This window comes from Mixophyes fleayi, chromosome 7, assembly GCF_038048845.1.
Source record: "Mixophyes fleayi isolate aMixFle1 chromosome 7, aMixFle1.hap1, whole genome shotgun sequence".
Classification (NCBI taxonomy): domain Eukaryota; kingdom Metazoa; phylum Chordata; class Amphibia; order Anura; family Limnodynastidae; genus Mixophyes; species Mixophyes fleayi.
The window spans coordinates 91,533,521-91,545,670 of NC_134408.1; the positions used below are offsets into that span (position 1 = coordinate 91,533,521).

The 12,150-nt window shown below is 39.3% G+C and overlaps 1 protein-coding gene across 3 annotated transcripts in view; it reads right to left on the bottom strand.

The window, feature by feature from the left end:
* The window catches only part of VPS8 (VPS8 subunit of CORVET complex), a 361,642-nt gene that overhangs the window by 128,091 nt on the left and 221,401 nt on the right, over positions 1-12,150 (bottom strand). For all 3 annotated transcript variants that reach the window (XM_075180095.1, XM_075180094.1, XM_075180096.1), the window contains 2 exons: positions 3,918-4,140; positions 1,326-1,415 (listed from right to left, as the gene is read on the bottom strand). In XM_075180095.1, the coding sequence (XP_075036196.1) occupies positions 1,326-1,415; positions 3,918-4,140 (313 nt within the window). The remainder of the gene's footprint in view (positions 1-1,325; positions 1,416-3,917; positions 4,141-12,150) is intronic.

Consider the following 12,150-nt stretch of genomic DNA (forward strand, 5'->3'; position numbering starts at 1 on the left):
CATACAATAAGCAGCTGATAAGAAAAAAGTGCACAACCTACACAGTGACACAGAACAATCTTTAATAACAATTTAACATACAAAACAAGTACAGTTACAGCTTTTCTGTATACAGCTACAGAAAATTATTTAATAATGGTGATGTGAACTGGGGCAGGCTGGGCTGGGAGGCAGGGGAGCATCTGCCCCCCTGGCCAGTCCCATATTGGGCTACCTTGGGCTGGGTCACTGGGTCAGCTGTATTTTTTCCCTTTAAAATGTTCCTATTAAACTGCTAAGCCGAGTCTTGCCACCTAGGATAAAATTTGCCAGTCCTACCCTGGATGTGAGGTTCTTTACACATACAAAATAGGAAGAGATCTTTAGAATTACATGAAGCCTACAGAGGCAACAATTCACAAGCTATTATATGCAGTTGTATAAAGCACTGTATAGTTTTGTTTATTTATTTTGTCATTAACAACATTTCTAACTCAATTATCATGCAAAATGGGCTAACTTGCATAGCATTTGACAGAACAGCTAAGTCAATTTCATTCCACATTTACATACATGTCTAATGTTAAAGTAAATCTCATTGAGCCAAGCAAAAAAAAGGACCAATTTGCACCTTGGCAAAAATATGTTATTAGGGGGATGGGATTTTACATGTGTAGATAAATTTAGAGTTGGGAAGGGGCGTGTCCTAGCTCAGAGTATCCCAAACCCAGTCCTTAGGTATCCCTAACAGTGCAGGTTTTCCATGCCACAAGTGAAATAGTTAGTGCCACATGTGACTCTTTAAAAAATTTGTCAATTTGCAATGAATACACCTCTGCTACAGCAAAGAGATATGGAAAAAATACACTGTTATGGGTACCTGAGGACTGGGATTGGGAAACACTGTTCTAGCTCAACTCTTAATTGCAGAGTCAAAACAAAGCTGTCCAGTATTTGTGTGCTACATACAAAAGCAGACAGTATTTTCCCTGAATGCAAGAAAATAAATAAATGCATTTGCACCTCTCACATGGTTTGTCCAGGAACAAATTTGCTCCCATTTTTAGCTTGAGGCCAGGAGCTCAGGGACACCATTAATGGTCCAGATAAAAACAAAAACAAATTATATAATTTAATAAATAAAACAAACAAGCCACAGAAACGAGTGGACACCCTTGCTAATTCTATACATCATAGGCTGATCATCACTAAAACATCAGTGAGGGGGTCACCCATTATAAGGGTAATCACAGTCATCAGTGCTGGATTACACTGAATCAACTAAAAGAGTCAAGAAAAGACCTGGAGATTTTATTTTCTCTTAAACTCAACATTTCTGCTCCTACCTCCATGGGGCTGATAAAATCATTGGTCCCACTGTTGTACACATAGATCATAGCATCGTAAAGTCTGTGTTCCCAGCACATTTGGACAATCTAAAAATAGAAGCAACATTAATATAAGAAACTGACTGCTTGAAACAAAACAGACACCAAACATGAACACATAACACTAACATGGAAACAACATAAAAGATAACATGGAAATAGGATGAGAGGGAACATTGTAAGTGCTGATGCAGAAACAGGGAAGAGAGAGATAATTCAGAAACTGGCTGAGAGAGCAGAGATAGAAATAGTTGCCAGGTTTCTTTGCTTTCATGGCTGCATAGGGGTGGCAGCATCTAATCAGGAGGCTTTGTAGGCTGTACTAAATAAATTCTAACTAGAATGTGATTGGTTGCTGTAGGCATCATCTCCAATTTTTTTTTATAAATTTTGATAAATTTACCACCTGGTCTGTATCCTGCATCTGATTGGGTTCATTGGATCCTACTTATTGGACTTTCACCTCAGTAACCAACTTGTTTCAAGAATTTGGACTGGATCTGCACCACTCCTTCCAAGCTTTTGTGTCCTGCTGCTCCCTGCAGACTATTTCAAGTTATTTTTTCTTATCCTGTATTGTAAGCCTCGTTCTTTGTCCTTCTTTACATTGTGCATGTTTTTATCATTGCTTCTGGATTAAGGTTTTGATGCACAAACCTTGGGTTTTGTTATTTTTTTTAAAAAAAAATCTCTTTTAAAGAGATCATGACAACCGTGAGGAAGACAACATATGAAAAGCGAGAAAAACCAACAGGTAAACAGGGAGGAAGAAGACCTGTAAACAGCTGTGAGAGAGATGTTGTGTAAACTTAGAAAATTAGACCCCCACTTTAATTATTATTATTTTTAATTTCTTCTTGTCTGGCTAATGAACGCAAGTAAAACCTTTTATTCGAACACTGAAATAAGACTACCCCCTCCTATTAGTATGTTTTTGCTGGTTATAAATTAATTGTCATTTATTTTTTTACTTTTTGACAAATAATACCATAATAGGTAACATAGTACCTGAACTTGATATCTGTACACTTCACACATCAGCATAAGAATATATAGGGTAGATTAGAGACTTAACTTAAACAAAGATAATGGCTCAACCAAGACACATATCATGATATTGTTTATCATAGTTTATTTCAATCCTATACTACAGTGGTTTATTGTTTACATTTCATGAGCAGACAATTGCTATAAGTAACATGGATGGGACTGCAATAAACACAAAAATGTGTAGTACATCATGAATTTACCCTGTTAAGCTGGGTACACACTACAGGAATTTCAACCAACTTTTTATGCCGAGCGATTTTACATGCGATCGATGTTCTGATCGCTCGGTCCATGGACTGCATACACACTAGCCTTGTTTAGGAAGATAAAGGGAAGAGCTGATGTTCGTTTAGCGACTTTTTACAGCCATGTTGTCGTGAGCAATGACTGTAATTTTGTACTCACTGTTGTGGATCGGTCAGAAGTTTATACACACTACACAGCGGAAACGAGATTGGAACGAAAATATTTTACGGTACGACCAACCAAATGAGGCGATAATCGTCCATTTGGGCAGATTTTCGACCATCGTGTCACTGCACACACTGACCCGACTTTTGAACGAGCGGTCGTATGTCGGCTGATTTAGCCGATTATTGGATGAAAACTGTGTAGTGTGTACCCAGCTTTAGGAAGAACATAAATTTTAGCCTCGGGAGGAAAGCATTATTTGTAAATATCTACATAGGAGAGAGTAACCAAGGGAAGAGATCTAATTGTAATTCCTTTTATTAAGAGTAGATAAGCTAAAGTAACCCAGGAGAGAAATAAATTATTTTCTCTGACATGTTACATCCGCAAGGCCTGTAACACCATTTTTGTTTGGCTGATTCTTGCTAAAATTCACTAGTCTAATTACTTTAATAAACTGAACAATTGCTCAAACATTTGTCTGAGAAGAACAAATTATACTTTTGGTAGAGAGTATAGATTTTTCATTCATTTATGGCCCAAGTCATTCATATCCTATAATCAGTTATCAATCGGTAACCATATACCAATTTGTTTTGTAGTGTAGCTATTTCTGACAATGCAAACTAGGAGAAAGATGATGTGTGAGCAGGAAATGTAATGTGTAAAAAGGCAGAATGACAACATGAAAGTGCTGGAGCTGGGAAATAATGACTTAAAAAAAAAAAAAAAAACGGCGCAAATAGAATCAAAGAACACGTGTCCCAGACAGACATTCAATGTACAGATGAAATAAACTCAATGTAACTGGCTGAATTGGCGGATACAGAAAATGGCCTACCTATATCAATCATGGAAAAAACGGGGGAGAAGTTTAGGCCTATGAATATCATAGAAATCGACATTGCCAAATACAGTTGCAGTAAATGCCATCTATGAGATACAACCACTATGTATTTCACTCAAATTATTTCCCTAGGCATGTTATGGTGTTAGGTGGGATAGGTGTAAAAGACCATGAAAGCAGAAGAAAACTTCAATAGTTATAAAGGTCAGCAACCCAGAAGAGCTTCGAAGGCAATATGATACCTGCTGTATGTCAAGGCTAGTGATATCCATGTGCACTATGCAGGCCTCCACGCTCTCCATTAGGCCTCGATCCTGGAAGTGGAGTAACAAATCCTTCATGACATGAGTGGTGAGACCAGGCAGCTGGTCCCTTAGTAAATATGGTTCTAAACACTCCAAGAACACTCCCTTAGCCACACAGTTCTCACTGAGTTTGTCATACATCTGGCTAAAAAGAATATCCCTGCAAAGACATTGAAGCAGATGGTTAGTGTATAAAGACCGCCAACAAGAGATAAAAAAACATAACTGAAAAGATAATACGTATAACATTGACTATAATTCTGTATACTATTGAGCTTTTGTGTTTTTTTTACAAGTAACAGTTAGCCTTCTCACATGTAAATCCCATATAGTAGAACATTTACCAGTCTCTGTGTATATAGGTTAGTTTCTGTAAGGGAAGAGAATCATTAATCATGCCACACCACATGGCAACATTAGGTGCTGATGAACCTTTTCACCTTAGCACTCTCTTTTTCTGGAGACCCTTTTTATGTCAGGAAGGTTAGTTTTATAGGACATTGGGACCATCATCCCACTACCGTTATTCCTATGTATCACAACTTGGATGTGATTTAATTCTTCCCCACCACCACCCTTTTCCATGTAATTCACTAAAATGAATTCTCTTGTCCCCCAAAATTCATGCTCCCTTTCCCCCTGCAAATGAATCTCCCTCCCACTGACTGCATCATACCTCCTATTAAAGTGGTGGGCAGAGTAAGGGATGCTCCTGGTAACACACACCATGCTGCCAATGCGGGTCATTGATAGGCCGTAGACAATTGTGATAATGTCACTGGAGTGCTCTGTCCAATCAAATAAATGATGCTGAGCAGCAGCATGGTGTGTGATACCAGGGACATCCTCTCCTCTAACTGCTGCATGTATATGAAGAAAGTGGAGTTAAGGGAAAAGAATGAATGAATTACCACCCTTAAACAATTCACACAAGAAAACAACCCTCTGACAAACATTGCTGTGTGACTGGATCTAATCCCTTTTGCTTTTACCTTTGTAATCTGGCTCGAACAAAATGCAATATGTAGACTTAACCTCATGTATCCAACTACCATTATCCCATAGATTGTAAACCTGCCAGCAGGGCCTTCTCACATCTCTGTCTGTTTTACCAAGTTTATTACTGTTTGTCCCCAACTGTAAAGCGCTACAGCATTTGCTGACACTATATAAATAAATGTTGATGGTGATGATGAATGAATTACAGAGGGAGTGGAGAGCATGGTGGTGTGCATGCAGCAGAGGTGAGATTTTTTTTCTTTTTCCTGTCTTTGCATTCCTGTGAGGTAGCAAAAGGTTTTTCTCTGCAAACTAAAGTAACTGGTTTGCAATTAGGATGTGGCAGGCTATTATTTTGCCCATTGCTTCTCCATAAGTACATGTCTTAATTGTAGGTAGTAACATCTGAAGTATGTTGCCAGAGTAGTTGAAAGGGTCAGGTTTTTCAAAGTTTTTTGTCACCAATTTAAATGTCTGTGTCTCAATATTCCCTTGAGTTAAAAAAATTTTAGTAGGAAGTTCACAAATTTCTTTCAGATTAGTGTTAGACCAGAGATCCATTTTTACCTCAAATTATAAATATGACACCTATACAAATTGCTGTCAACTTTATTAGAAGAGTACTAGCTTTTTGCAAGTTACATGTGTAAAGTAAAAGGAGCAGCTATGCTGGGGATCCAGCCACTAGAGCGGATGAGGAGAGCAGTGGCTGTATTCAAAATCATCAATAAGCATGCTGAGCCACAAAAATATAATTAAGAATTAATTATACTAACCTACATAAGGCTGAAGAAATAAGGTTTAATAAGTGATAAATATTTACATGGAATAATTGCTGGGGAGTTCTGAAAAACGTTATTGAACTTCAGGAGTAAGACAATTTAGATAATCCGTTCCAATCAGTGACACTGGTAGTCTAGACCATAATTGGGTTTTCATCCTTAATCACTGGAGCTGGAGTCTTTTTAAAATAGATCTTGGGGTTCCTGGTATCATTACCTAAATATTAATTGTGTCTAACCATACATGATTATATTCAAAAACTTGCTGATCCTTAGCAGCCTGCTCTACAGGGAGTAATAAGTATTTTGTCTAATTTATTTGTAAACTAGAAACAAAATGTCCAATTCACCAATAACTCTTAATAATATGGACAACGAGTCATCAGAATCTGTTTTCTCAACATTAACCCTGACCTGTAAGTCCTCAATGTCTCTGGCCAGTTATAGTAGTAGACCAAGAACCTTATCTTTTCTGGATTTACCACTATCAATGCTTGCACCAGAGACTGAGGAAATGTTCCCTCCTCATGTGCCTCAAGAAGTACATTTAATAACATCGGACTCAACAATTCCATACATGGCTGATAAAATTCTATAGGTGGGCCAACCAAATTAGGGATTTCCTATTTAGGAATGAAAGAATGTCTTGTTTCTCCATTAAGACAACCTATAATGATGTCCTATAGCCTTGTGAAAGATATAGTACTGTAAGGAAGGAGAAATTTTAATATTGATTTTGACTTGGGTGAGTTTTTAAAAAGTTAGCATGCTATTTATTATAATTTATCATTAACTTTAACCATAAATGGATAATCCAAGATGTAAAGAAGATTATATAGATTATATATAAAAGCTTAAATCTGTCTATAGAACACTGACTCTATCTTTGGTTAAAGAGAACTATATCATCATCATCATCGCCATTTATTTATATAGCGCCACTAATTCCGCAGCGCTGTACAGAGAACTCACTCAAATCAGTCCCTGCCCCATTGGGGCTTACAGTCTAAATTCCTTAACACACACACACAGGGACACACACAGACTAGGGTCAATTTGTTAGCAGCCAATTAACCTAGCAGTATGTTTTTGGAGTGTGGGAGAAAACCGGAGCACCCGGAGGAAACCCACTCAAATACGGGGAGAACATACAAACTCCTCACAGATAAGGCCACGTTCGGAATTGAACTCATGACCCCAGTGCTGTAAGGCAGAAGTGCTAACCACTTAGCCACCGCGCTGCCCAACTATAGGTCGTACTGATTACAAAGAAATAGTCATATAGTTCATGTTTTTACATGTTTTATATGTCTATTTCAGTATACATGATTCTTTATAATGCATGTTTATTCAAGGTTTATGGAGACAGGTTCACTGATAATTTTAGTTATATGAACATTACTGAGATTTGCTGATTAACTTAAGGGAGAGAGAGATAGCACATTTGAGTGTCTAAATAATCTCTAATGTACTACCAGAATTGCCTGCTAAGAGTGGATGTATGTAATAGTTTAAGAATAAAAAAAATTAAAATATTAACATCTGCTTAAGAATTATATTGTCTAAGAATGATATTGTTTAAGAATGACATTTCCTATTATATTCTGCCTCGAATTAAAAATAATCATAAACCACACGTTATTCTGTATAAATGGAAGAAAATCCGATTAGAATTTTCCCTTTACACCTGTGAGTGTAGTGGGAAAAAAACTGGGAGTAGAGCACATATCCAGTATTACTGGGCATGATTCATCAAGGCACATATTTTGAGCGCAACCCACGTTCAGTTTTATGCTCACGAACATGGGATTTGCATACTCCTGAATTCATCAAGGCATGGATCTCAAGATTCGTGTCCTGTTGAACTCGACTGCAGAGCTGCAATTCTCTACTACACAAGATGTTGCAGGTACGTATGTACCTGCCAGCACCTGCTGGGCCACCAGCGCAACTAAGACTAGGCCCAGAGCTGGAGCAAGAGTTACAGCCCAAAATAGGGTTAATCTGACGGCCGTAGAGCTTTCTACGGCCGAGGCTGCGTGCGCTTGGGCTTGGCATGTCCCTACTGTACATTAACTATGGCAGAACGCCCCATCCCCACACAGGTCACTCCACAATGTAGCAGACAGTAGCAAGTGGCCCTTGCGCTAGCCAGCACACGGAACAGGACTTCATTCATGCCCATATTTGCCGATTTTGGGCATGCACAGAGTGATTTTGCGCACGATACACTCAAAATCAGCAGATATGTGACTTGATGAATCAGACCCACTGTTTATATCCCTGAAGAAGCCCTGTCGGGTGAAACACGTATGATTTAGAGAGTCAAGAACATCACACCGATATTAAACTCATCACAACTCTTTTATTTGAAAGGCCCCCCCCCCGGAGAAAGTTTTAAACTGTGGAAGAAATGGCATAAGTGCAATAATCACAGCGAGAGAACACAGGGGACCGTTATTCCAACACTGGGGTGAAATGGAGACAGCATCTGTAGCGGTCCGCAGTGACCTTAAAACATACATTGCTCAGCTCTGAATTATTGAATTATTATCCGTCATCCGATCCAGAGCAGAGAACGCTTTTGGGGCTGTTAAAACACCAATGTTTCCCCATTTAACTAAGAGGAGGCAACAACCATTCAGCACTCTGAATTGCTGAACGAGTCCAGACGAGACCATGAGTGATTACTGGTTATTTTTATGATTGTTTTGATGCCACTGGCACCAACGTTATACAGCATAGTGAACTTCTCATCTTATTGATATAAGAAATACCAGTTGGACAATAAATCCAGGTACCCGGTACGGAATTAGATAGCCAGCTGTTACCACAGTACAAGATCTTTGTCGATTCACAAATAGTTTTATAGCCATTTATACTGTTTTAACCGTGCAATTTCATTTTAATGTATTGCATCTACTGACTTAGCAAATTACATTTTAGAACGAACACAAATACAGAACATGTACTGATGTTTTTTTGTATAGTGCTTTGTTCCATTAAATGTTAAATCCTGTTTCCAATTATTTCTACATTTTCTATTGATAAGTATTGTCCTGATTTAGTCATTTCATTTCAACTGGACACATTAGTTATACTGTCATATTAGGTTTATCATGATGTGCGTTTTGGATTATTTATCAGAATTTGTGAAAGATACAGTTTCAAGGGATGTGTTTTGTTCCTCTAATGTTCTATGCATAGTATTGACATAAATATTCTTATACTATTAACCAAACCTTTCATATTTGGCTCTAGGATTGGCCAGCATATTGCCTTGCATATCTACAAGATAGTGGATAGGTGTGACTACTGAAAAATCTTTAGTAAGGACTGCAAGCAGTAGCCCTGCCCTGTCACCATATTCAAAGAACACTGGTTTTATTATAAAACACATTTTTTTCATGTTAAACCTCATAGTTAGATAGTATTATTTCTCTACCTGCATAAATTCAGAGCAAGCGGTCTGTGATTTGGGGCGTATATAGTCATTCCCTAAATCAACTATTTAGATTTCAGATCTAACCTCTGTGGTTCTGCCTTTCTACAAGTAAACAAAATACACTGGGAAAAAAAATACCATTGTGTGCACTCTAAACTCATGTCATCTTACTCCCTGTGGCGTTTTACTAGGATAGTGTAGAAAGAAGAAAGAAGGGGACAGCAGGGCTGCTTACTTACAGGACTGTAGCGTTGTCAGGTAATGAGAGCGGCGGCTCTCACAGAAACCACCTATCTTGTTTGCATGATGCTGCCACGCCAGAGCAGGAGAAGATGCAGCCACATCCCATTTCCTGGGAACCGGTGCTGCTCTGAGGAGCATAGAGCGACGGAATTCAGAAATGATGGCCACTTACATCTTGTAAGCTTCCACAGAGAGGGGGGCGGAGTTACAGTACACAATGCATTTAAGGCATTAAGAAGAGGCAGAGAAAAACAAGCCCGCACTCGGTATATCCCACATTTTATATGGTACCAGCTGTTTGGCAATAAGCCCGCGCTCGGTATATCCCATATTGTATGTGGTACCAGCTGCATGGCAATATAAATGCCCAAATATGTATACAAAACAAAAAGACAGTTGCCAGCGCTTATCCTTTTCACTGCATATCTGTGTGTGTCTAGCAAAATGAAAACATGAGGTATACAGGCTTAAATCTTTTGATCAAAATATGAACTAATACCTCATGTTTTCATTTTGCTAGACACACACAGATATGCAGTAAAAAGGATAAGCGCTGGCAACTGTCTTTTTATTAAGTGGAGGCAGTCTGCGGGCTTAATAGAAGCACTGCAGACAAACTCTTATAAGCAGAAGGTCGATGGACGCTGCAGACAGGGAGGAGTTATTATAGAGCTCCCCCTGTCTTAATTGGCAGATTGGTTTCTACCACAGGGCCGAAGCACTGGCTGGAGAAGGAAACTTTTGCCGTTAACCTCGGACAGACTTGGCTGCAGCTGGACTCCCTCCTGCCTGCTATACATTAGCCTGGATAGGCCAAGTATTATTTAATCCTTATATTACACTATACTTGCTACATAAAAGGATGAATACTGTATCTTACAAGAGATATAGTGTTGTAGTTACATTATTAAATATATTGTTTTCTACTCACTAAAAATGTATACATATTCATACACACATTATATATATATATATATATATATATATATATATATAGGTATACTGTATTTTACAACAAATGTAGTGCTGTAGTTACAATGTTGAATATATTGGGTTTCTACTCTCTAAAAGTGTATACATATATATAAGAGGAGGTATGCTGTGTTTTAGAACATATATAGTGTATCTAATTATATATAATTGGGTTATAAAAAAAAAAAAAAAAAGATACTACTGGTGACTTCGCCAGGGATTAGTAGTATTCTTAGGGGTCAGCCTGTGTGACTGTATATTATACTTTCTATTCCTATTCAGTAATCATGTCCGATAAAGGAAAATCTACCAAAGCTAAGTTTTATAATTGTTCAAAATGTAAAATAAAATTACCTGTGGGACAATAGGACCCGGGGGCCCTCTGTGTGGGCTGTGACACGGGTTCCCATGCCGCGCAGTATCAGGTTTCAGCTCCTATAGCCATGGAGGAACCGAAGTGGGCAATGTCTTTACAACAGTCTATAGACTCTCTGGTGCAGATTTTGAGCCACCCAAAAGGGACTTTAGTAGAGGAATACCCCTCTACCTCGTTAGTTGGGGTAGCCCAAATGGCAGTATTGTCTCAACAAGAGGAGAATGGAAGTGTAGGTCCAAGTGGCATTCCATCCTCATTGGCTCCTTCAGGCCTTTTCCAGGGGGAACCAGCCTGGTCCAGTGCTTTGGTTAGCGGTATAGATAAATTAAACCCTTTTTTAGACTACCCAGGACCATCGGGGTCTAGAAACAAAACACACAAAGTGAGCCATCCTCTCTTCACGTTCTCTGAGGCGTCATCAGAGGAGGACGGGGAACTTCTGCATGAGTCAGATTTCCAGACACAGGGCACTCTACCAGAAACCAAGGTGTGGAGGATCTGGTTCTGGCAGTTCGGTAGGCCTTAGATCTTGTAGAAATTGACGACTCTTGACCAGTTAACCATGGGTTATTCAAAAAGGTTAAAAAAAACATTTATTTCCCCACCTTCTTTGGAATTAAGGGATTGCTGAATTGACCTGGTCTCAGCCAGATCGCAAAAATGGTGGTTCCACATATGTTGTTGTCCCAGTATCAGTTGCAGCCAGATGACCTAGCACGCTGGAAACAGGTTCCTAGAGTGGATACACCGGTGGCACGACTTATGCGCCAGACAACACTTCTAGTTCCGGGCACCGCTAACCTTCAGGATGTCACTGATCGTAAGGTGGAAGGATTTTTAAAATCCATTTATGGTATAGAGAGAGCCTTCTTTAGACCCATGCTGTCTTCTGCATGGGTTGCTAGGGCGATGGAAACGTGGGCTGACCGACTGGCAGAGGGATTGCAGGATTCGGACCTTCTTCCTTTGGCTTTACACCTGAAGGAAGCTGCAGAATATCTGTATGAGGCAGCGCAGAACGCAGCATCCTTGTCATCTTCTATGTCAGCTACTACAGTAGCGGCTAGAAGAACTCTCTGGCTTCGATCCTGGGAAGCTGACGCAGAATCCAAAAGGGTCTTGGAGGCCCTTCCTTATACAAGCTCAGTACTTTTTGGACCAGAGTTAGATAACTTTATCTCCCAGGCGACAAGGGAGGAAGAGTACTTCCCTTCTCGTGAATGTGATAAAGCCTTGTACTCCGAGGTTTAGCTCCTTTCGCTAGCCTTTTCGAGGAGGGCCCGGCTTTAGAGGTCAGACAAGCAGAGGTAGGCCTTCTGGGTTTAGAGGCCAATCTCATAGAGGGAGGTTCTC